Source organism: Salarias fasciatus, chromosome 10 (assembly GCF_902148845.1).
Source record: "Salarias fasciatus chromosome 10, fSalaFa1.1, whole genome shotgun sequence".
NCBI classification, from domain to species: Eukaryota; Metazoa; Chordata; class Actinopteri; order Blenniiformes; family Blenniidae; genus Salarias; species Salarias fasciatus.
Window position 1 is genome coordinate 17,105,737 of NC_043754.1, and position 24,728 is coordinate 17,130,464.

Genomic DNA, 24,728 nt, shown 5'->3' on the forward strand with positions numbered 1-24,728 from the left:
AAGTTATGCTGGAGATGGGATGTTTGTCTTCACCTGTTTGGGAGTTGATCTGAAAGTGCCTGTCGGTGTGCAGCAGCCTGTAGGTGAGTCGAGAGTTCAGTCCGGCGTCTCTGTCTGTGGCAGACACCCTGCCGAAGCCGGTCCCCGCCAGCAGGTTCTCTCTCACCGCCAGGAACACCCTCTCCTGACTCAGCCTCGGGGAATTGTCGTTCTCGTCGGTTACCGTCACCCTGACAGTGGCACTGCCGGTTCTTCCTACGCCTCCTGGGGCTGACGTGGCGAGGACCGTCAACAGATACATGTCTTTCACCTCACGGTCCAGGGAGTTCCGGACGAAGAGCCAGCCACTGTCCGGCATGATGCCAAAACCAGCAGCATCCCCATCCGGCCTGAGGCGGTAGGAGATGGAGGAGGAGGAGGAGGAGGATGAAGAAGATGAGCTTCCACCATTCCCAGAAGCCTCTCTGTTTAGTGCTCGGACCTGGAGAAAGCGTGTGTTCAGAGGGGTGTTTTCTCTCAGCTCCACTCGGTAGGTGAGAGTGTCGAAGTTGGGGCCTTGGGCATCCTGCGCTTGAATGTGGACCACCAGGGTGAAGGTGGAGCTCAGCTGAGGCGCTCCACCGTCTTTGGCAACCACCTGAAGGTCGTAGCGTGGAACACTTTCATAGGACAGACTTCCAATCAGGCGAACCTCCCCACTGCCCCGGTCTACACCAAATGTCCTCTGACCGCTGCTGCCTGCCGCCCCAGCAGAGACCAGGTCAAAACTGAGCTGGCCATTGTGACCGGAGTCTTTGTCCGTGGCTTGAATGCGATAAATAACAGTCCCCATTTTGGTAACTTCGGGCAACAGGAGGGATTCGGACGACGACGGGAGGAACGTTGGGGCATTGTCATTAATATCTGAAATGGTGATGTGAACTCGGCTGGTTCCGTATGCTGGAGGAGAGCCTGAGCGTGCCTGTATCTCCAGATCCAGACTGGCGCAGGTCTCATGGTCCAGAGGAAGAGCTGTGCGGACGGTACCAGAGGCGCTGTCCACTGTGAAGTAACCATCAGGGTCTCCAGAAGAAATGGAATAAAAGATACCTTTAGAGGCACCTGAGCAGAGGGCAGAGAGCAAAAGACACGAGACAAATGAGTAACAAGATATTAGTGTTGGAATCTATCATAGAAATGTGATGAAAGCATGATAACATCATCATCAATTGATGAGTCAAGTGTGTTTAGAATACACATCAAAGGCTTTGCCCGTTAAAAAGGTAATGCACTACAAAATCATCCAACATCCATATGCACTTTACCTAAACTCTTTCCTCATAAAGGCCTGGCTTCACTCAAAGTAGGACAAGGTCTCCATTTAACTTTAAATTCTGTACAGTAACATAGACAGAGATACTTTAAGTGGGTATCTGTCTGCTACATCACCGATCATTCTGACTCCCACTCAGAGTTACAGCTCCATCTGAGGCCGTGTCTCCATCATTAACCGTGAGGGAAAACAAAAGTCTGGCTGCTGTGAAAATAATTGCCACTAAAGCCCACGCTCCGTGATGGATGCGATTTCCTAATGGAGTGTAATCTCTTACAGTTTGCACATTTGTGCACTCTGCAGCCCATTACTGCATTTCTGTCCTGGCATTTGTCAGAATGATAGAAACAGGTATGTTGCATAAAACAAATTCAGCACATGCAGAAGAAAACACACACCTACAAGACAGAGGTGAGTTGAAGCCGGGGACATGGCTGTGGAGGCAGACTCACCTGTCTTTGTGGCCGCACGGACCACTCCCACCACCGTCCCCCGCAGAACGTCCTCGGACACGGTGAAAAAATACTGCGCTTGTTCAAACACCGGAGACGTCACGGAGCCTCCCACCACGCTTACGTTCACCCTGGCGTTGACGGGTGCCGTCAGACCACCGCCGTCCTCCGCTGATATCACCATGGAGATCACAGTGTTGGCTTTGCCGTGGAGCGAGCGAGAAAGGGAAATGACACCTGAAAAGAAAAGAAAAAAATACACTTTTTTTGTGAATTATAATAATTTAGAAATCTAACACTTGAAGCACAGCCTTTGAAGGTCAAATAATCGAAGGAAATACTCATATATTAGCTCAAACCTGTGTCCTTGTTGAGGGTGAAGAAAGTGGAGCCTCCTCCAGGCACCGTGCGGTACGTCACCCGGCCGTTCTCTCCGGAGTCCGGGTCGTTGGCCGTTACTTTGACCACGGACGTTCCCGGGGCACTGTGGGTACTGAGGCTGGCCGTGTACAGGACTGGGTAGAAGGTGGGCCGGTTGTCATTTATATCCACAACAGAGACCCTCACTCGGGCAACTGAACTCAAACCACCCTGGAAACAAACAAACAAACAAACAAACAAACAAACAAACAAAGCACATATTTAGCACAACTCACATTTGACCCATTCAAAACCAGATCTCATGCTGCAATTATATCGTGAATCCTTTGCGTGATAAACTGGTTGCTAAATCTGTTTTCTAACAGGCAAAATTAAACCGTTTTTCTTTTGCCCCTCAGTGAAAAGTGACCGTGCAGAAGTTCCATGTGAAAGTCCCGTGACATTAGATTTATGTTACACTGTAAAGATGAGCAGCTGTGACGGAAGACAGAAACATTTCTCTGCTGAACATCCTTTGAAATATGAACCCAATCAGCCGTCGAACCCATTTGTCAGGGACGGGGAGAGTTTGCATCTCATTACACTATATCTTCAGGCTCGGTTTTATGAGGCCATTAAAAACAGGAATAGTTTGGATGGAGAAGGCCAGAAGCAGCTGAATCAAGTTCAGAATGTGGAAACGAGTGAGAGATACTTCCAGTGTAAATGCTAACACTGAAAGATTCATGCAGACTTCTCTGTATACACTTGTTTAAATAACCTACACACAAGAGAATTAACGTTTCACTGTGCTTTATTATTGAGTGAATCCATTGTAGTTAATTGACAGTTTAAATGTGTGTAGGACTGCTGGGAAGTTCTTCGAGCTAACAGTGTGTAAATGTGGTCAGGTAAAACATCTTGTTCAGCCTAAATGGTACATAACAGGCCGTTTGAATGGATCTGTTTTCCTACTTCTTCACCTTCTCCCTCTTGTATCCCTTCTGTTTTCCTCTGATTGCTTTGCCATGCTGTTGGGGTTCTCCTTGATATTTGCAGGCGCAGAGTAACGGACAGGATGCTGCTTTTTTTTGAAAGCATCTCCTGAACATCACTTTGATCAGATTTATCTGGGAGCAGCTGTACACATCTTTAATTTGCCTTCAGCTCGCAGCTTTGATCAGGGAGCGTATGGCATATGCAGCAGTGCAAAGCGTTTGGTCTTGAAGTAACACAGGTTCGTTGAAATATTCCACTCCTTGTTTCAGAAGCTTGCACTTCACTTTCGATTTTTTTAATTGCCCTCAGTGGTCTGTTTTAGTTCTAATTATGCCTCCTTTGATGGAGAAAAAAGTGTAAAGCACAAATGAACAGTTCAATATCAAGAAGATCGCCCTCATTTTCTTTGTTGGCATGCGCTTGATGAGAAGATCAATTCTACTTATAGGTTCAAATTTATGAATCTACTGGAGCATCTGGCTTATCTTAGCTTTGCACAAAGACAGAACAGGAGCAAGGAAAACATTGAACTTCATAAAGGCACTTATTTGCTACTGTAACGTTAAAAACATGTCTTTGTTTTAATTGCGCTAATATAATTCTGATGCAGGAACTGATTGTGTGTTCTTACTCCATCTGTTGCAGTGACGGTCAGGTCAAACTTCTCCGGTCCCTCATCCCTGTCCAGAGTAGTACTGGTGCAAAGCTGGCCGCTCTCCTTGTCGACGGTAAAGTGGGTCGGGACCGCGCTCCCAGAGGCCGACCCCAGCATGTACGTTATTGCACCAAAGGAACCACGGTCCTCATCTGTGGCTGACACCTAAGGGAAAACAGACATGAGTTAGAACCGACGGTCCACTGGTGCCAAACAGCCCGTGAGACAGACGGATTTTCAAAAACGATCACGCCATCACGCCCAGCAGGCTCTCCAACTGGTTTGAAAGAAAAGCCTACACAAGTCACGAATGTTATATATGAGCTGAGGGCCTTTCTGTTATCACAATAATGCCCCATCATATAGTCACCTCGCAGACCCATACATCTGCTGCTGTCCAAATATCACACACCATTGCACGACTTGTTATGATTTCCAGAGTACTATAAAAACCAGCATCTGTGGGAGAGATCTGATTTTATAGATCACAGATATATGGTTGGTAAAAAAAAAAAAAAAGGGGGGATTGATGTTCTGCATGGTGCGTTTGAAAAACTGGCAGAGAGAGAGGTGGTGCAGCGTAACCATGGATACCGAGGGAGGAGAGGAGAGGAGAGGAGAAGAGACTTCCATAGAAGTTCAAGGTCCACAAAGTGATGGCAAAATTTCATTCACGTAAGTCAAAATCTGATACACACATCACAGTTGAACACACCATGAACACTAATCTCAACTCCATTTACTCAACATGTGACACAGACAGCTTCAGCTATCGCCACCCCCCCCCCCCCCCCCACACACACACACACACACACACACACACACACACACACACACACATCCTGTGTGCTGACAAAACCTATTAAAACACTGACAAATCTCAAGATGACAAACATTTCCTTGCAAAACACCAAAAGGAAATGTCCTGTGAGCTCTGGGGTCCCGCCTCCGACTGAAGTTTTACACTGGCCCATAACATTGTTTGGTGGCATTTATGGTGCTTGTTAAAAGTAGCGTTCCTGCTCAGATGTTAAAACCTTGAAAGCGAGCCAAGAGGCGGGAGGCCTGATTACACCAGCCCGTATTTCATCATCAGAGAGGATTAAACATCTTCATTATTGTTTTTGCTCCAATCGAATGATAAAAACACACTGCTTTATTATTTATTGTTTCATAAAATAAGTTCTTATGCAAATATGACAACACTCAATGGAGTCCTTTATAATGCAGCAGGATGTTGTTTTGAGATTTAAGGAATAATCTGACCAATACTCTGTTGTCGACTATATGAGAGTAATGTCAGAAAAAGTTCAGTTGTGAAATATGGTAATACTATTCAAATGTTTAAAAAAAATTCAAATATTGTCACAATGCTGGTTTATTCTCAGCATTAGTTGTTCAATATAAACCCTTAATTTCTGTAGTACTATAACTACAGTATATACGGATTACTGTGAAATTTAACTCAATATACTCTTCTCAAAGAGGCGTATTATTTTGTCTGCACTAATTTCATGATTTCATAACATGTCTGAATCACACATGTGAACTTTCCTTAACTCTCAGCCCCAGAGGATCATCCGGTGTGCTCCGACCATCCCTCCACCCCATCAGCACGTCTTCACCATTACACCTACCTATTGGCTTTCGTCAAACAAACACCACCACCTCGAGTCATACCATGACTTCAATAGGAAATTAAAGCACTCGGATATAACAGCTCCTGCAGGGGTTTTAGTCTCTGCATTACTATGGCGAGACAGTTGTGGATTTTGAGGGGTTATACTGTACCTCTTCCTGCGGTCAGTGTTTACACCTGGGGCTTTTAGATCATTGCTGGGACTTCCAGTGGAGTACAGTGTTGAGACTAAAGCTATCTGTGGGATCTGCGCTCATGTCTGGGTGTTCGCCGTCCCCTCCTGGCTGTCTGTGATGGATTAGCCACCTGTGGTGATGAGAGCTGGACGACTGTGCGCATGAACTCACACTCACACACCAACACACATATGCTTGCATATTCGATGACCCCATCCTCCTCACTTAATCTAATTAAACAGATTTAAACACCCATGACCGCCCACCTGGTTATAGAGTGACTTCATCATCACCTCTATCTTTACCACAAAGCGTCTCTCCCAGAGAAAGGCTTGCGAAACGCCGCAGGCCTCAGCCGGCTTGAAAAACAAAATCATTTTTCTATATCGACTGGATACACCTCATATTTGGGTAAATGGAGGCTTGAATAAAAGCAGGGAACAAGGGCAAGAGCAAAGCATTGATTCTTCACACACTCTAAAATTTTAAAAACCCAGCAGTATGGCGGAGATTCTTCATGCTGGACAAAGTATGCGAGTCAAACACAAGTCTGTAGTGGAAAAAAGGCTTCGCAAGCACTCCTTCATAGAAACCATGGGAGCTGTAAACTGAAAAAAATGTAAAGATTTGGGTCTTTCTGCTTTTGCATACTATGGACAGTGGGGTGGTTATGTGGTTCCAGAGTGAAAATGCTGAAGTACAACATGGAAAAAATGCAGAGCAGGGAACCAATACTTCAGGCAGAACATTTCAAAATGTGTACCAGGAGAAAGTTGTACGCTCTGTTCCGAAAAGGCAAGCGCTCGGGAGGATCATGTCTGTCCTCAGCCTATTTTTCTCCTGTCAATCCATCTGACAGTATGGTACCAACGCTCAGGTTACACGACCCAGGCAGCATTAAATAGCGAAAACTTTTGCAATTTGTTGGTGTATTCTGCAACTGTCAGCATGTATCCTGCCTTAAACAAGTAGTCCAATCATAAAGCCAAGAAGGTAATTTAGTAAACACACATTCTCGACAGGTCTTCTTAAATCAAAAGATCTGGTAGGCCAGACGCGGGAGTCTGCCAGGACGAAGCTCTCCCGCACCGGAGCCTGTTCTCTGATCCATGACCAGCCCGCCGGCCTCGTCTCCGCACAACTATTCCTCACTGCGCTCTCAGGAGGCGTCCCGCCGTGATAAACACACAATTACATAGCAACACAAACACAGGGCCCAGTCCTTACCTTTCAACATCTAAATCTTATTTGCTGTGAGAACAGTATGTGTCTGCATAGCGCTTCCTTCCATTATGTTTTTGGATCTAAATCTTTCACATTTAAGAGGTCTTTTGGGGTGGAGATGCATTCTGTCACTGGGCAGGGTAGGTGCTGTTATTTAGCTGAGAAGCCAAGTTTGGTCCTCTTTTTTCCAAAATCCCACACTGAACATCTTATGTGTTTTTTCATCATACGGTATTATAATAACAAGTAACTTTCAGATCATGCATCAATAGTTCCAACTCAATATGCATTAAGCGAGGCACCAGCAGCACAGCTTCTTTGCTCTTGGCTTTGAATTGCATAGTAGCTCCTGGACAGTTTAAAAAAAAAAAAATCACCACAACAAACTGAGACATGCAGCAGTTCAGCATCTGCCGGCCATCTGAATTTGCAATGCGTGAAACATAAGCGCGCCGCAGCACAAAAGCATGACTTTGATTGGCTGATAATGTAGACACTGACTGACTACTGTTTATCTGAGAAGTGAAGCGGTCTCAGCGCCAAACAATCAACCAGGTGAGGACTATGCGAAAAACAGTCGGGAAGAGCGTGCCGAGTATCGGATTCAGCCAAGACTCAGGCAGGCCACGAGCTTTTCATCCACCGAGAGTCATTTATCCCTGGCTGGGATAGCCGAGCAGCGATCACTCACCGGAGCATTAGGAAACATCAGACTTCAGCTTTCTTTCTTTTTCAAAGCCGTTTGAATTTTCGGCCACTGTCATTCTTTCAGTGTCCATTTAGATCTCAGACACACGAGTCAGTCTTGTCATGTCTACCAGTCAGAGCGGATCACCAACACTTATCCGTCAGTGTTCAGCCGTATTGCCAGTAAGTACTGGTCTGGGACTGGGATGCGGTGGAGATTAAAAGGTGGTGTTCGACGTTATGGCGTGTGAAATCTCTGCCTTCTGCTTTGCCAATACCGTATCAAACCTGAAGATGGACAAGCATTACATCACCTGATGTGTTCCAGGTTTTATTTGTCTTGACCAGACTGTTTTTCCCCTTGTTCCTTCCTCCGTTCTCCATTTTACCATCCTCTATCTCTGCTATCTTTTCCACCTCTCTCCTCTCATCTTCTCCAGATGTGGGCGCCGGTCCAGAGAGATCCTGCTGCTCTCTGCAGTCTGTCTCTGTAAAACATCGGCCCGTATCAGAGGGAGTCTGCGCAACGGCTTCCCGGACACAGCTGCGCCGCCGCTGCGGCTCGGGATTTTTATGGCCTCTCGTGAAAAGAGAGGCAGAACGACGTTCTATAGGCTTTCATAGCAATGCCTGTAAAAGACCGAGTCATCCCGATCTAATCTACTTCTCCCTTCTGACCGGTGCCAGGAGCGAATGTTTATAAAGCCATCATCGTGTCTCCAGTCAGGCAGGCCAGGAGGAAGCCTAATATTATTGTAAATGTTGTCCCACTGTTTGCAGACTTAGAGGATGATTACGATTTATTACAATGCTGGCTTTGCTCAGTGGCGCTGGCCACCCTTTCTGTTGCAGAGGAACATACTCATACGTATATGCATACTCAGTACGTGTTCTCTAAGAGCAGTCCAATGTAGTGTTTTTTTGCAACATACTGAAACGGCAGCCTGGATTTAAATATTAGAGGTTAGCGATGGAGTGTTGGAAGGAGCGACGCTGTTCACTGGACATCGCTGTGCTTTTTCCGCTGACACATTCCTTCGCTCTCCAGCGGGCTGCATTCCTCGCATTAGGCACTCTCAGGTCTCCAAATCAATTTCTGCCTTGCTGTCGCCAATGAGCTGAGGCTCTCCGGGTACAATTAAGATATACGGCAGAGAGGAAGAGCAGGAGGGGGAAGGTGGGAGAGGGGGATCGCTTGGCAAAAGAACAAAAAGGCAGGGCTAATGATAACACGAGACCTTAAAAACGGGGAATGAGGAGGACGGAGGCCTCGTCTCCCTAGCCGTTCAATCTCCATTCCTCCCTTGACCTCCCCTTTTCTTTTTCAGCGTGCTGCCTCGTTTCGAGCCTCTCGCTCACTCGCTCTTTCAGCACCCTATTACGGCAAGTGCTTGTTGTCTTTCATGTGGAGTTCACGGCTGGAAATGATTATGAACATCAAACCACCGAGGGGAAAGGAGAGCGGAGGGAGGTGAAAGGGTCCGGGCAGGAGATTGATTTCTATATTTGGAAGAAAGAATGCTAATGCAATTAATGAGCATAATAAGGGATGATTGTCACTAAAAACTATGTGCATCTCCCTCCCTCTGTCTGACTCCGACAAATAAGCATGCCTCCCATACAAGCAGCATGACACGTCTGTATTTTTATGATCAAAACTAAACAACAAACAAGCTTTTGCTGAGGGTTACGGCTCTGGCCTGAGGAGTTTGACATGTGGCGTGCATTAGCAGGTTTGTCTTTGGGCTGCATCCTATGTTGGGGGAACAGAAGGCAAAGTTTACCGATGTTGGCTTAACAATGTGCTGTCACTCCCCGTGCCTGCTTAAACTCAAAACTCTGCTACAAACAAAAAGGAAGAAAAAAAAAAAAGGAGCTGATCTGAAATCTGATGCTCACATGAGGCAACTTGCTTCATCGGTGCATTAGCAGCAAGTAGAGCAGTGATACACGTGTACGTGGTGCTGTAAAGGGTAGAAATCAAACAAATGAAAAAGGAAAAAGAAAAAAAAAAAAACATTGACCATGCGACACATCATCCGGATTCTGTTTTTGTCAGCAACAACAAGAGTTTAAGTCCATAAGTCAGATGTGTATCAAGATCAAGCTAAGTATAAATAGTTACACGAGCTTCTCAAAGCCAGCAGTGATTCATATGGAAACTCAAGAGAATTATTTCTGAGAAAAATATAATTTCAACCAGCTTGAGTCAGTCACCGTTCCACAAACTCCGTCCATTTGAGCAGATATTGGCAGCGAAGCTTTCAGATGTCTGACTAATCGTGACAGTTTTGTATACAGTAGGTCTGCTGAGCTTCACAGTGCAGATGCACCGCAGCAGCAAGAGTCAGCTTGAGCGAACACAAAACCAGATATTCTCCTCATCAGACACAGGTAGAAAAGGTTGACAGTGAGTGAAGCGACAGAACGCTGGACAGAGAGCCACATAACAAGGGGTGACTTCGCTTTCCTGGAGTCGGAAGAGCGATAAGACGGAGGAGATTTAGCTGGTCATGATCCAATCCTTGCGTAAAGCCCTTCAATGTGGCTACTCTTGAGGAATTCTCTGTTTGCCAGTCCACAGTATGTATTCCTGCTCCTTTTCAGCGTCCTCTGGGTAATAACTGACAGAGAGCCTCATCAGAGAACAGATCAGATCTATTTTTTACTTATTGTTAAACATTTATAGCCGTTTGAACTCTGTCTCCCTGTCTGTGCAGCAGCTGCTCGCCACAGACGTGCATATCTGCGAAATACCAAAGATTTCACAATGTCGCTAACGGGAAAGCTAATTAGGAGCTTGGGGTCAGGTGCACTCAATAAAAGGGGTATGTGCAAGTTCAGAACCCAGAAGAACAAACCGTTTAAACTCTCAGTTGTGGTCATTAGTCTTAAATTTGCACATGATAGATGCAATATAACACGTGATTATGGAGACTCTTCAACATCAGGATTGCTTTAAAAAAAACACATAATTAAGGAAATCAACATTACGTTGCTGTAAATGATCCTTAGTCTGCAATCAAAGTCAGACATGCTTGAGTTTAATGAGGCTCAGCGCTGCTACACTGCGGATGATAGGGGCGACCGCTCTGTCTTATGTCTCCTCAAAATATCTCCCAAAAAGTAAAAGCAAAAGCCACCACACAGAGGATAAACCAAGGCGTGAAGGGTCGTGATCTTTGATTTACACAGCGAAGTCTGTAATGTAAAGCGAGCAGCGATGATCACTTATCGTCTTTCACTTGTAATTTTCCTTCAGAGATGAAGAGAAAACAATAATGAGAGAGCGAAAGAGCGCAAAGGCAGACTGGGGGCTGCTGTGTGAGACTGTCTGAGCTGTTGGGTTTTTGGGATGAATGAGAGGATGAATGATTGAGAGCGAGCGGCCCACAGCTGCCTCAGGGACGCCACTCTGGGTAATTTAAAATCCTCTGACTGGCTAAAACAGCACTATGTGTTTAAGAGGATGCATCTGTGTTTCTGCTACAGTATTTCTCCCAGAATGGGAGAGGACGTGTGTGTATATATAAATTTTGGGCATTTTAGTGGTCGATGCAGTAAAAACATGACAAAGAGACGTAGAGATTGTGGAATCTGTTTTGTTTTTTTTCTTCGACTGGCACACCGCAGGATCTTATTTTCTCCTTGACGAGTGTTTGGAGCTCTCAGACCTCAGTTTAAGGGTATATCATTGAGAGCCAGTGCCTGGAATTTGAGGCTTTCACATCTTGTTGTTGGTTATTGTTTCCAATTTGTATTTTATGTATGGTCAAGGCACTTTTTGCATGGACTGAGAGGAAGGAGCATAAAAAAAAATCAGGCCTTTCAGCATGCAGTCACCATCCTAATGTATCCACTATCGTAAAGTATTTATAGGCAAGAATAAATTTTATTGTGCTAATAAAGAAAATTTGCAACATTACACATAAAAACAATGTTTAAATTCCAAGTTTTTTTTTAAAAAGTACCATAGTTAAACCATCCAAACCACAGAAATGAACTTTATGGTGTTTAGAACTTCTTAAATGCTGTCATACTACACAATCTGCATAAAAACAACAAGTTGCATTGATTATAAATATTGATTAGCCCATCTGTGAAAGCAAAAAGCACAGAAAAGAGAAGATCAATAGTCCCAATATGCACAATCCATCACAAAGACAGATGCTGAAGGAGTAGAAAAGTCAATGTCAGCCACCTCCAATGATTTAAAAAAAATTCTGAATAAGCTTCTTTTCACAGTAATTAGTCGCAGTAGTTGTGTTTCTTAAATTGGCCAATGAGGAAAACTCTGAATCTTTCAGTGAAATCGTTCCCGACTTCATTCAAAAACAGACACACACATAGACACACACACACACACACACACGACACGTTCTAAAAATGCGACATGAAGGTTCGGGCTTACACGCGCTGATTACACAGCTCCGCTCCACTAAACCAAAATAGTGTCTCTAAGCCTCTGCAGCCCTCCACCCATTTAGTCATGCTTCCTGGATGAGATCCCCAAGGCCGAAAGACAATTTCCCCACGGCCACATCCGTCACCGCGTCAACAATGTGCCTCAGCGCCGGGCGGATCGGAGGTAAATAATTCAGGAAAACTGTTTGTGTTCTGGTGTGGCTTATTTAGCTTCACGATGGGCCGGGCAATACATCAGTCATGCTGTTTTCAAGATATCATGCTGGTTTATAGTTTTAAATATTCTCTTGTTTCGTTTGGAATCAGTGTGTATGAGTGACTGTCTGTGTTTTTGCGCTGCGGTGGACTGTTAACCTGTCCGGGTGTATTAACCTGTCTTCAACCACAATCATGTGGGATTGATCCCAACCACCCACAACACCGAATTTAATAGATATGACGATTTATTTTTAGGTGTAAATAAAACAAGTCAAACGGTACGGTTAAAACATTCAAATAAACTTTCAGCACTTCCTGATTGCGGGTGCTTTCTCAGCTTGATAATGTAACTGGTAAAACACCGAAGCAACTCGGGGTATTTTGGATGTATTGACTGATTGTGGCCGCTGGACAAATAAAAAAATGTCTCCGACATGAAGCCTGACTCACTGAAAAGCCGCAGAAAGCTCAAAACATGTCAAATAAAAATGGCTGACTTCATCCACACTCATTTGTCGGTGCCACAATGAGCCCCTTTGACTCCATGCTTTAGGTAGGGCTTTGTCAAAGTTCGCCAGATGGAAGCCCTGAACTCAAACACTTACTATGTTATTTATCTATTACCATCTCCGCCTGGGGGTTGAGGACAGAATAAATCTCGCCAAACTGGAGTTAAAGGATTCTAAACTGACTTGTTTCCAATTCAAACTATGTGACTGAAACCGAGTCCCTCCTCTGCGGCGCAGCGAGCTCCCAGGCTAGTTGGAGCCTGATTTTCTTCATGTAAACATTTATGTTTCCGTGTTGTTGTTTTTTTCCCCCCAATCTGTAAACCGGCACACGGCGCTGTGGGAGGTTCACGCTAAAAAGGTCGAGCATGTTTATCATTGAAAATAAGCCAGCCTTTACTGCGGACAGACTAAACTACTTTTGTTTGCCCCCAAAAGAGCAGATCATTGCAAAGAGTCACCAGACAATATGAGTTCAGGGATGAGAGTTTTTGCTAACTGTGTATCTGTTGCATGTGTGTGTGGCACGTGCCTGTGTGTATAATGAAATCAGTGTGAGTCCTAAGGGTCAAAGGTCAGCCCAACTTCCAGCTGCACCTTTCTTTCTCTGACCCCCGGAGCGGAGTGTGCGTGGTTTGTGTGGGCAGAGGGTCACAGAGGGACCGGCGTGCATCATAAATAGGGGAAGTAACACCTGTCATCTTCAGACGAAAGAAAAACTGCTACAGCTCTGGCCGCAGGCAGGACACGCAAGTCAATCTGCATAGATTCTGAGTCATAAAGAGGAAAAAAAAACCCTGTGAAGAACATCGAAGCTAACATCAGAGTTAATCTTCTGCTTCATCTCAGTTTTTTTCTTTTCTTGTTCTTTTTTTGAAGCAGGGGATATCACTACAAGGCATGGATTCAGCCATCTGTATGTGTTTTTTTTTCTTCCTCCAATTCCCTCGTCTACATCTGTAGTTTCTCCATGCCGTTCCTCCATTCCCTTGTTCTTCCTGAGGTCAGGCGTTTAGTGACCTTCACCTCAGGGAGGTGATAATAGTAAAAGATAGCAGGAGCACCCCTGAGCCTCGAGCTTACAGCTGGTGTTGGGTTACTCTGATAGTTGTAGACTGCAGGGAGGCGCATCAGCTCCACGCCGTGTGCTTGTCTCTGCACACATTCTTAGGATCACAGTAGAAAATAAAAGTTTTGGGCTGAAAAAATGTCTGTGGATCAACACAAATGTTTTTTTGAGAATACACACACTGTGTATCACACTACAGCAGCAACGCTTTTGAACATAGGTACAACTTATTGGCCAGAATAGATAGAAAATGTCTGTTTATGACAACAATTGTTCACTTTCTTGCAATTTCAGTATAATAAAAAAAAGGTTTTGTCACCAAGCACTGTGGGCTTTTGCATTTGATGATGAATGTCCCATAGTTCTTCAAAAGGATGGGTTAAGGGAGCGTTTTCCATGGTGGTACTGCATGAAAATACAGCACAGATATTTAGGAAACTGTTCCACCTAACTCGTGTTAGGTGAGTTTTACATTCAAATGAATAAATTATTTATGAGGATCCTTCATGATTAAGTATCAAGCCATTTTTGCATATATTTGTGTTTTAAGTTGAAATGGTAACAATCTGTGCAACATAAGACATGAAAGTAGCTATAGAGAGCGTCCTGGAGACCTGGAAACCAACAGAACAAATATAAATGAAACAAAGTGAGAAAAAGTTGGTAAAAACGTTTTACAGGCTATAAAATCGAACACTGAGCAAAACTAGCACTTTGTTGTGGCCATTACACTTTTTTTCTTTCTTGTATTTCATTGTTACTTTTTGTGTGTTTTCACATCAACCAACATAATTTAAAGCTGCTCAAAGACAAGATTCTTTTTTTTTAATAAAGTATGGTCTTTGATGGATCTTGCCTCATCTGTTGAGTCCTAAATGGTTATATATCGTCACAGGTTGAATTCTGGAGTCTCACAGTTATTAGTGATTCTGCCTGACCTGACCACACACTCCATCCCTGAATACCTGCAGCTTCACTACTGTCATCTACAGTCCGTTCCTACAGATGTCCATGACCTTTGTTGGTTTCCGTGGTCATGTGCACCATAACTGTCTAACGACGTTCAGCAAATTTCAGCAAATATTGTCCGTCAGGCTGACAATAGGACTAAGCTGATTGTGCAGTTAGACGTATTGGGCCGTTGTAGTAAATGGATTATCCTCCCGCTGACCCGGTCCTGAACCACTCCCAGAGCGGGAGATGGGTCACCCGTAGGTGATGGCTGGGGGATCATATAGAGGTTCCTCTGTGTTGACGCCTATTAGCAACTGGCTTTGACAGCGAGATGAAATTAGACATAGTTAGCAGATTTAGCATTGAGAAGGTTAAACTATTTGGGTCTGGAGGTCGTGAACTGAAGCCGCTAGACGCGATGTGCACTGGCAATTTAAAAACTGACGGACACGGCTAAAGCGCATAATGCTCATTAACTCACACATGCTAAGACACACGCAGGTCCAGTGTCCATCGATACAGCTGCACACAAACTGCTGCATGGTCAGCTCGGAGTCGCAGCCATCCCGTCTTAATGAATTCTATTGATTAACTTTACTCTGCTGAATGTTTAGAAGTCAATCTGATGTCTACATTCATGCACACATGAACACTATTCCGTGATAAAGTTTTATTTCTCCGGTCCTGCGAGATACAAGACGTACTCGGGCTCATGGATGAAGTTGGGATATTAAATGCTGCGATTGCATATTCACACATAGCCTGGAGGGGGTGAAAAACCAGCTTATCCCTGTTGAATTAATTTCCTGACTCGGCATATGAGTATCAGGAAGTGGTGGGAAACGCAGTCCTGATTCGTAAAGCACCTGTTAAATCACAGTAAGCAAAGCCTGATCCCCGCATGTTGACATTTCTTTAAAGAGGCAGCTGACTTATTTTCAGAAAAGAACAGTTTATTCTCAAGATACTTCAGCTACTTGGATTATCTTTGCCTTTCACGGTTGTTCCTTCAATTATCTCCTCACTCTCGTTCTCGTCAGCTTCTTTCCAGAAGAGTAAAGTCAGTTGTTCCATCTCGCTAATTTTCTCAGCCTTTCTGAAATCAACATGAAGAAAAGACCATCACCGCAGACAGTGTGGCCTCAAACAGCAGGGAGCCCAACAGCAAAAGCCTCATAAAAACCCAACACACACTTGGTAAACAAGGTTGTGCGCGATGTAGATCACCCATTAAAGACAAAATCATTTGCACAAAGTACACAAGCACACGTGTGTGTGCACTCTCCCCCGTCACTATCAGCCCGTCCTCCACGGCCAAGTGCTGCGTAGTGGAATTTCCAAGAAAAACAGGTTGGCCATGCATGATGCAGCCCTGGGGTTAGAGATACAGCCAAGTTCAGCAGGGAGCAAGTCAGGCGGGGATGAAGGAAGGGGGGGGAATGTGAGAGGTGGAAAAAAAAAAGACTTGGGTAAAGGGGGTTAGCACTACACACACCTTCAGACGTGTAGCGAGAAAACTTAAATCAGCTGCACGTCCGCACTGCATCAGTCAGCTCAGTGGGAAACGACTTCTCAACACAAAGGAAAAGTGGAAGCACCGGACAGCGAAGTAGTAGCTTCAAACACAAACATTCAGACAAGAGCGGGGAAGCTTGAGCTGCAGATTACCCCACTGTATATAATAAAATACCAAAGACGCACAATGAAGGTACTCAGAGGAATGCTGAATGCTTACACAGTTACTTTATCTGAATGCTGGGAAACTCAAAATCTTAATTGCTTGAACAGCGGCATCAGATAAGCTCGGATGAAGATTAATTTACAGCTGAAAGGCCTCTATGTAGACAGACTTTGTCTTCAAAAAAGAAATAATGAGACTCCAGTGACTGATTAATTGAGGGGCCTCTTCTATCTTTATAACTCTTTCTCATTTTTTAGTATCTGTCTTGCTTTCATTAACTGTGCTGAATCATTTCCAGGGTGTCACTGACGTCATGAAAGTGAAAAAGAAGTATATGAGGTTGACCAATTACCTCATCCTAATCCTTAAGTTCCAACTAACTGAGTCTCACAGGAGACAGAAAACATTTACTTCACACTCTACAAGAAATTCATAAAATGTTGGACGGGGTGTATGTTGTCTCTGGCTGAGCGTAAAACTCAAGGGGAAAGTGACAAGCTGCAAAAGCTAGCGAACGCTTGGATCTGCAACAAAGTCCAATCCCACAACGCCACGCACGATCAGTCGGGTTTCTGGTGCGCAAATTCATAGAATGTCCATCGAATGAGAAGCGGGAAGGAGGTGTAAACAGAAGTCAGGAGGAACGGGGATGAAAGAGAGATTACACTAATGGCTGTGAAACTGAGAGATGAGGTGATGACGTGGAGTGAATGCGTCGGCTCTCGGGCATGTGTCCGGAGGAGTGGAAACTGTGAGAATGAGTGCGCGAGAGGAAAGGTGTGCACGGCCAGGGAGGGAGAGAGCCGAACTAATGTGGTGTTTTTGGAGATATGAAACAGGAGGCTAAGAAAGACAAAGTCGAGATGACAGGCAGAAAGAGAAGATAGGGTACAGGTGAATTAGAATCGTACGTTCGTTGTTTTATCTGATATGTGCATTGGCCATGCGGGACTAAGAAAAATATTTCACTATTTCGATGTCAGCTTTCTGCTGTGGCTTCACGTTCACCCGTAAAGGAGGGTAGGACAGGCAATGCAGGTTGAGGGGTTTAGCAAGGCTCGAAGGCAGATTATCTGCAAGTCACGGGGTAAACAGACCTCCAACACAGTTGGCCGAGAGGGTCGAGGTAGGAGGTGCTGACTATGATGCACTAAGCCACACAGTAATGGGAAATGATGGGGCTCTAACTATCACATGGTTGGTCACACCACGTCTGCCTGGGAGAAGGATGAGAGGTGGACTGAGGGCAATGCAGATTATTAACCAGATCAAAGCCACATTTGAGTAGATTTGGGTTTTAAACATGGTAGGAGAACAGGGGGCAGGCTGAGAGGCGAAGGGAGGTGGAGCTCTGAAGATCCAATCTACAGATCTTAAAGGGATTGAGCGGTCCTGCTGCATCCGAAATCTTGTTTTTCAATTGCCTACAGTCGTTACTTAACTCACTTATACAGTTGGGTAAACATAGCTTTGCATGAGCCACTTTCCCCCTATACAGTGTTCACCGTGTCTCCCAGCATGCACCTGCTATGACAGATCTGCAGCTTCTGTCCATGCTTCCACGACGTCTGCTCTCCCCTTATCGTCTCCACTTGACCTCCGAAAGACATCCACACGACGATGTTTTCCCCATCCCTAAACGGCCCCCGAAGCTCGGATAGCGGTATCGTACCTTAGCCAGCAAAGCTCGCCCCTCGCCGCCGGGGTCACATTCAGCCCAGCTCAGCACTCAGAAAAGAGGCGTGACAGAGAGACAACTGATACGGCTGCAGAAGAAAGACGGCCGGGCGATAAGATGCTACAGCGGAGAGAAAATGACACAGAGTGGGATGAAACTTGCAGAGGAGCAGAACTATGCCGAGCTCTGGGGGGAGGAAAGAAAAAAAAAAAAAGGTCCCTGCTGTCTTTAAAGTCTTATTGGTTTTCTCTTTTATTACGCAGTGTCGACTCTGCACACATCTTGTCCCCTGTGGATTAATGGCAATGCCTCGACTGTCAATACATTCACAAGGAGGCCTTTAGTCGTGAACATACCGAGACATGCACGACGGCATACGTGCACGCTCGTCATCTCATTTTAAATACCGCACAAAAATTCGTCACGTAAACTTGTGAAGGCGGCGACGTGCTTCCATGCGACAAAAGGTTGTCTTTACCGTAAGACTGAAGCATGAAAGGAGGCCAATTTCTGTGACGGAAACTACAGCAGCCGCTCGAACGCTGCAGAAACAACATGCCCCTGTAAATTTCTATCTCAAACACATTGCTCCCCGAGGAGCCAGTCAAAACAGGCCTGTCAAACCGAGTTAGCAGGCAACTATAGACGCACAATGGCGCCTTGTATGCGGGGGCCAACTAAAACCTCTCCTAGGTTTCCTCTTGTTGGCCCGTCGCTGCACTGACAGGGTATTTCCCTTTGGACCTGCTTCCCTTTTATACCTCCAATTCCCTCTTATCACGTCCTCCTCCACTTTCTGAATCGTCCTTTCGATCCTTGTCACCTCAATCTCGTCTTCATCGCCTCGCTCCATCTTTGGCCCCCGCCTCTGCCTTATTGACTATTTGTCCCCAATGGACCGAGCTCTAAAAGCAATGTCTGCAATATTCTTTGCCGAGGGTAAAACCTAAAAGGCTTTGGTAATGGCCTGTTTAAATGCAGTGATTTGTATTTTAATCTGTTTTATCTCATTTGAATCCTCAATGTGGAATTTTAATCTTTTACTCCAGCTCCATCTTCATACATGCATCTGCAGTTTGGGACGTACTCTTTTTTAATGTGCATTTCTTTCTGTTCTGGTTACAGTTTACTGTGTTATTTCACAGACGGGGTGTGCCACAGTCATTTCTAGATGGTTTTTTTTTTTTTTTTTGCTAAAAAAGACTAAAAAAGAGAACCCAAGAATCTTTCTGCTGGATTTTTTTTATTTTATTTCAAGGCTATGGCAGCAGCGCAACGTGCAAAAGTGCACAAAGACACAAGAATATCGGTCAGAGACTTTAAGAAGTGAATCGTCTTTATCTTCCAGGTCTTACAGTCAGAACAGGAAAAAAAAAAAGAGCACTCCTGTTATTCTGTGCACTCATGTGTGTAATTTAATCTTACAAAAACATTTAGCTTTGGTATGTTTGTGAACTCCGACAGGCTTTAAAAAGGAAATGGGATTGTGATGTGGTTTGTAAATGGACCACAAGCTAAAAATTACACTAAATTCTGCTGTTCCAATCAGAGAAAAGACACAGACAGAACACAAACGTCACATTAGGAATGGACATCTAAATATGTCGGTTTGATCCATGTTTTTGAGAACTTTCTGCTTTACTCTCTTCGCTAAATCGTTTTAAATGTCCCGACAGAAAGGGCATCAGCATTACAGCTACTACAGCTATTGCTGGCTTCGGGCTGGAGATTTTTAATTCTGAAAATCATTTGAGTCTTCTATTTCATGCTCATTAGAAATGGAGCGCTACGTATCCGTCTGTGTTACATTCAAAAGACTGTGAAAAGTGAGATTTACCTTTGAGAAATGCACTAATAAAACACCAGTGTAACTAATTTCAACACTAATATGGATCATTTGTGACATCATCTGGCACTAAAGGACAAATACATCGCCAAAGATCCCTTTAAAGCAGGAAAAACCCATTAAAGTCTTCATTGCTTTCTCAGTTCTACCTCTGCCAGGTCTTTTTATTCCCGGTGATTTTCATTTGTCTTTTGTCTTTTGCCTCCCACTCTCCTCCTCTCCAGTGCCAGCCCTCCGCCGTCTTTGTTCTCCGCTAGGTGTGGCTGATGACAGAAGGCTCAGGGGGCAGTAAACTCGGGCAGTGCTGCAAACCCTGCCTCAGTGATTTGCAGCTTTGACACTCTTCCCGAGCTCCGGCACAGAAAACCGGCACAGAGCTCCACGGACGGCAACACGTGCACGCAGACCTGCGAACATAAAACTGCTGCTGCATGTGGATTTGGGCTGCGAGAATTAAAAAGAAGAGCAAAACGCAAACACTGTGCCATGAAGTGAACATCTGAACCCCGCCATGTAATGAAATCCAGTGAAAAAAAAAATAATAATTTTAACTGAATGCATAATTAAGTTTTACGACTTCAGAATAATGACTGCAATGTGCCTGAAAGCAAAGAATGGCCTTACAAGTGGTGTTTTTCTCAGTGTTTCCCCAAAACAACATGCTGAGCATTGTCAAGGTCAGGAAAAGGAAAAGAAAAGAGAAAGAAAAAAAAGAAGGCAATCTGTGTGAGCTTTAAATGCATCACACAGCTGATGACTTCACTGTCTTTCACAAGGACATCTCACAACTCCATAAATAAATAAACTCGGGGATCGAAGAACTGACTTTTCTTTCCCATAACACCTGCAAACAAAGGAATAACAACAAAATCAACAGAGCCGTAACAGTTTCAAAACCCTGGCATACTTTTACACAAAATCATGAATATCATCACAGACAATGGCACGAGAGAGTTCCTTTGACTGGAATATGAGCTGAATTCACCACAGCTGAGATGCATTTTTGGTTAAACACAGACACAATAATGCCATGAGTCACTATTTCATTGCTAGAAGACAGCCACCTCTCCGGCACACAGACCGGGTCCGCCCTGCTGTGCTTGAGTTCAGTCGCTAAATAGCAAATTTTTGAGATTTCAGTCTGGAGTCCCTGAGATCTCTACTGAATGACCGCCGCTAGAAAAAGCTAAATGAAATTTAAACCTTTAATATTTTTCTCATTTTATCGAGCCATCTTGGTGCAGCCTGACCCTTCCCTCGCTCGATCACCGCATCACTGCTTCTACAGGATGAGACAGATTCTCCAGGCTCTGTGAAATAAGCAAAACCCCATTCCAATGTAACATAAAAGTCCTTCTCTTTACCCTCGGTTTCAACCCCCTCCATACCGCTGGCGTGCTGGATGAAGATTAGGAGCTGGTTAGCTTATCAGAGATGTGTGTCAGTGAGGATCGCCTGCATCATGCGGCCTTCGCCACAGTCTTCAGCAGCCATAAACAAGGCTCGGCGCCAGGTGTATCAGGTGACCTCGGAGTCAAATCCTGCACAACGATCCAGCCTCTGCAGGCCCGACTCGATTCAACAGTGACGAAATGCACAAGCGGCGCATCACGGTTTTGTCAGTGTTAAATATCCCCGAATGCTTGCCTTACATGGGCTTTGAAATGCAAACCATAAACGTGAGAGAGAGAGAGAGAGAGGGAGAGAGAGAGAGAAGCAAGCTGTTAAGATGTTGGACAAGAAGGTTGGTGCATATTTTTGTACAAACTAGACCACCCACCCACACAAACACACACCAATACAGTATGTAAGCAACCACAATGCATGAAAGAGGCAAACCTTTAGTGATTATGTGAAACGGACAAATGTTACAGCTGTGACACGACATGAGTGACAGCATGATGTCAACAACGATTCGCACATGACGTCAGGTCTTCGGGCCCATGTTGAGACAAGTGATCGACTTCAACTTCTGCCTTGGAGAATATCTTCTAAAAAATGCAGATGTGCTGCTGTGGAGATATGATCCATTTAAACCCACATATAAACTAATGCTGCAGCACCTCCTAAAACTTTGCTTCCTTTCCTTGTTATTCTGACCCAAATAACACAGTTTCAATCTGACTTTCTTGCATTCCTTTCAAATGTGAAACACAGGGGAAATTACTGCAGAATAACTGTAACGCTTGGATTTTATGGTATGCAAATACCACGAAGATGACCAGATATGTTCCCCAGGCAGACTCTGCCGAGTAGAGCAACAATGAGGACACGAGTTCATGTTTTCCTAAAGTTTATTGGAGAAGTCGAACAAACGATTTATGGTGTGTAAAAATCACAAATTGAATTTATGAAATCAAATTAGCTTTCAGCCTGATCCTTCAACTTTTACCCTGTCAGTGACTACCCGCGAGGGTGAGGGGTGGATTTCCAGTCTCCTGCACCGGACGCTGCCGTGTGAGACGGTATTAGAACTGAGACAGGAAATGATGCGATAAACCAGGACGCTGCCTCTATTGTTGGGACCAGAAGCGGAAGCTCTGCTCAGGACGATATGCCTGGTGATTTAACGTGGTAAAATCACACAAGAAAACCAAGACAAAGAACACACCCTCACCCTCAAAAACGGAGAAGTTTGCATTTGATGAAGCATCTACACCACTTTGTGTACTTTACTAATGACTAGAGCGAAAAAGCCCACAGCCGCAGATCCTGGCAGCCTTTGTCCTGCTTTGTAATGAAGCTGAGAAAAAGGTTTAATGCATTATGAGAATGAGAAGAACAAAAGACATTTTCAAATCTGCGAAACAGTCTTCGTGTGGGTGAAAAGTGTGAACGGTTTCCAGTAAATGAATGAGAGAATTACCACTACTTGTTTATATTTTCCATTCATCTTTTATACTGCTTTATCCAAATTTGGGTCACGGTGGGCTTGAGCCGCTCCCAGCTGGCTGTGGGTTCAAGGCAGAGCACAGTCTGGACGGGGAGCCAGTTCCATCACGGGGCCAACAGAGACTCAAACACACACTTTCACACCTATGAGTGATTTAGAGTCAGTTAAACTCAGTTTTATGTTTCTGGACAGTGTGAGGAATCAGAAGGAGAACATGCAAACTCCACTAAAGAAAGAGTTGGGTGTTTCTGTAGCTCGCAGATTAATGTGATGATTCTAACAAAACCTTGAAACGGGTCGACTGTCGGATGATTCCTCACTGTCTCACACCGTACGACAGTTCTTGGAAGCATGCAGAAACACTGAGGGCATTGATAGCACGTCAGAAAACCATCAAATTTAAGCAGATAACCGCGGCAGTTGTTCTGGTCTGAGTCCACAATTGCAGCTTGCTGACGTACATTTCACACTTCTTCACAGATTCAATTAAACCTTTATACAGCATGGCTTCAGGAGAAACACACACGTCCCCCTGCCCCTCCTCCTCTCATCCCTCTTGTTACATACATAAAACGATTGGTGACAGAAATGAATTCTTCTCCTGTCTTTTTCCCCCCCTCAGTCTCTGAATTGCACATCAATGATTTACAAATCCACGCTATGCTTAAACTCCATGTCAACATCCCAAATTCTCCCTCACCAACAGAGAGACAGACATGGAGAAAATAGGACTGGCATGCTCACTGTGGAGCTCTCAAAGGGCTTTGGGCGAGCTGATGTTCAGCTGCGCCAAGCATGCTCTTTTTCTCTGTCTTTCTCTTTGGTTTGAACAGATGTGTCATTTCTACTTACCAGGAAAACCTCATTACGGCCAAGGACAAAGAGATAGTTGTCAGTCAGAACATTATGGCGTTTTTACACACTCTGGCAGTCCATATGTGTGTGTGTGTGTGTGTGTGTGTGTGTGTGTCAATGCATAAATGTACAGATATAATGGAGCGCCCAGCAGTGACAGCCAGTCTGTACGAGGCGTCAGGGATTAGATATTAAAACCAATCTCGCCCAGCCATGACCAAAGGTCTGTAAAATAATAAAGAAGAAAAGCTTTGCAGACAGAGGCTGAGATGAAATAGACTTTTCATTGGTTCATTATGGCAAAAAAAAAAAAAAAAAAAAAAAAAACTCATAGGAGGACACATCTGGATTACTCATACAGACGTAATCTAACAGCTCGCCGTGGACATGACTTGTTCAGAAGAAGATCCGCAGCTACATCTGTATCGGTGTGAGTCTTTGTATCTGCACTTGCAATGTAAAGTGTCTTGTTTGAGGCTGATTTCAAGCCTAAACGTGATCAAGTGTGCAAAAATGTGCAGTTTAGTCACAGTAAAAACAAAGAGTTGTCAGATAATCAGAGGGATCGCCTTTTGCATAGTTTGACTTGATATGATAAACCATTGACCAAATCACGTATTTCTAATTTAATGGAAACAAATAAAGACCCACAATGCAATGTTTGTATCCAACAACAGCTTTTGTTTCATTGCCTGTTCCGTTTTGGTTTTGTTATCCAAGCAAAATAGTGAAAGTAGCGAATAAATATACATGCATGCTACAAGATGTTTGCTTGCATTCCTTCTCACTATGATAGAATTATTTTCCTTGCTAAAAAAATATTTCTTTGCTCAGTTTAGCTTACAAGACAAGGCATAACATTCAACAGCTTTTCACTACATGTCTGGCTTTCCAGTCATTTATTCAAAAAAGTGCACGGTTGTTTAAGAAGTGATCCTCCAAAGCTTTAAACCTTTCAAATCAAAGAGCTTTGATCAGCACGGGGCTCACAAGTGAAGAAATACAAACAAACCAGATACGTGACACGCTCTGATTTTATCAAATTATTTTTGAATTTTGAAACATTACCCCAGGTTAACACTGTGCTCTGTTTCTGTGCCATCAATCCCTCAAGGC

General features: G+C 44.3%; 1 protein-coding gene across 1 annotated transcript in view; it reads right to left on the reverse strand.

Moving 5' to 3' along the window:
* Positions 1-24,728, reverse strand: part of dchs1b (dachsous cadherin-related 1b) — a 74,902-nt gene that overhangs the window by 13,490 nt on the left and 36,684 nt on the right. Inside the window, exons 5-8 of the mRNA XM_030100264.1 lie at positions 3,755-3,943; positions 2,124-2,355; positions 1,765-2,001; positions 34-1,101 (exon numbers count right to left, since the gene is read on the reverse strand). Coding sequence (XP_029956124.1) covers positions 34-1,101; positions 1,765-2,001; positions 2,124-2,355; positions 3,755-3,943 — 1,726 coding nt within the window. The remainder of the gene's footprint in view (positions 1-33; positions 1,102-1,764; positions 2,002-2,123; positions 2,356-3,754; positions 3,944-24,728) is intronic.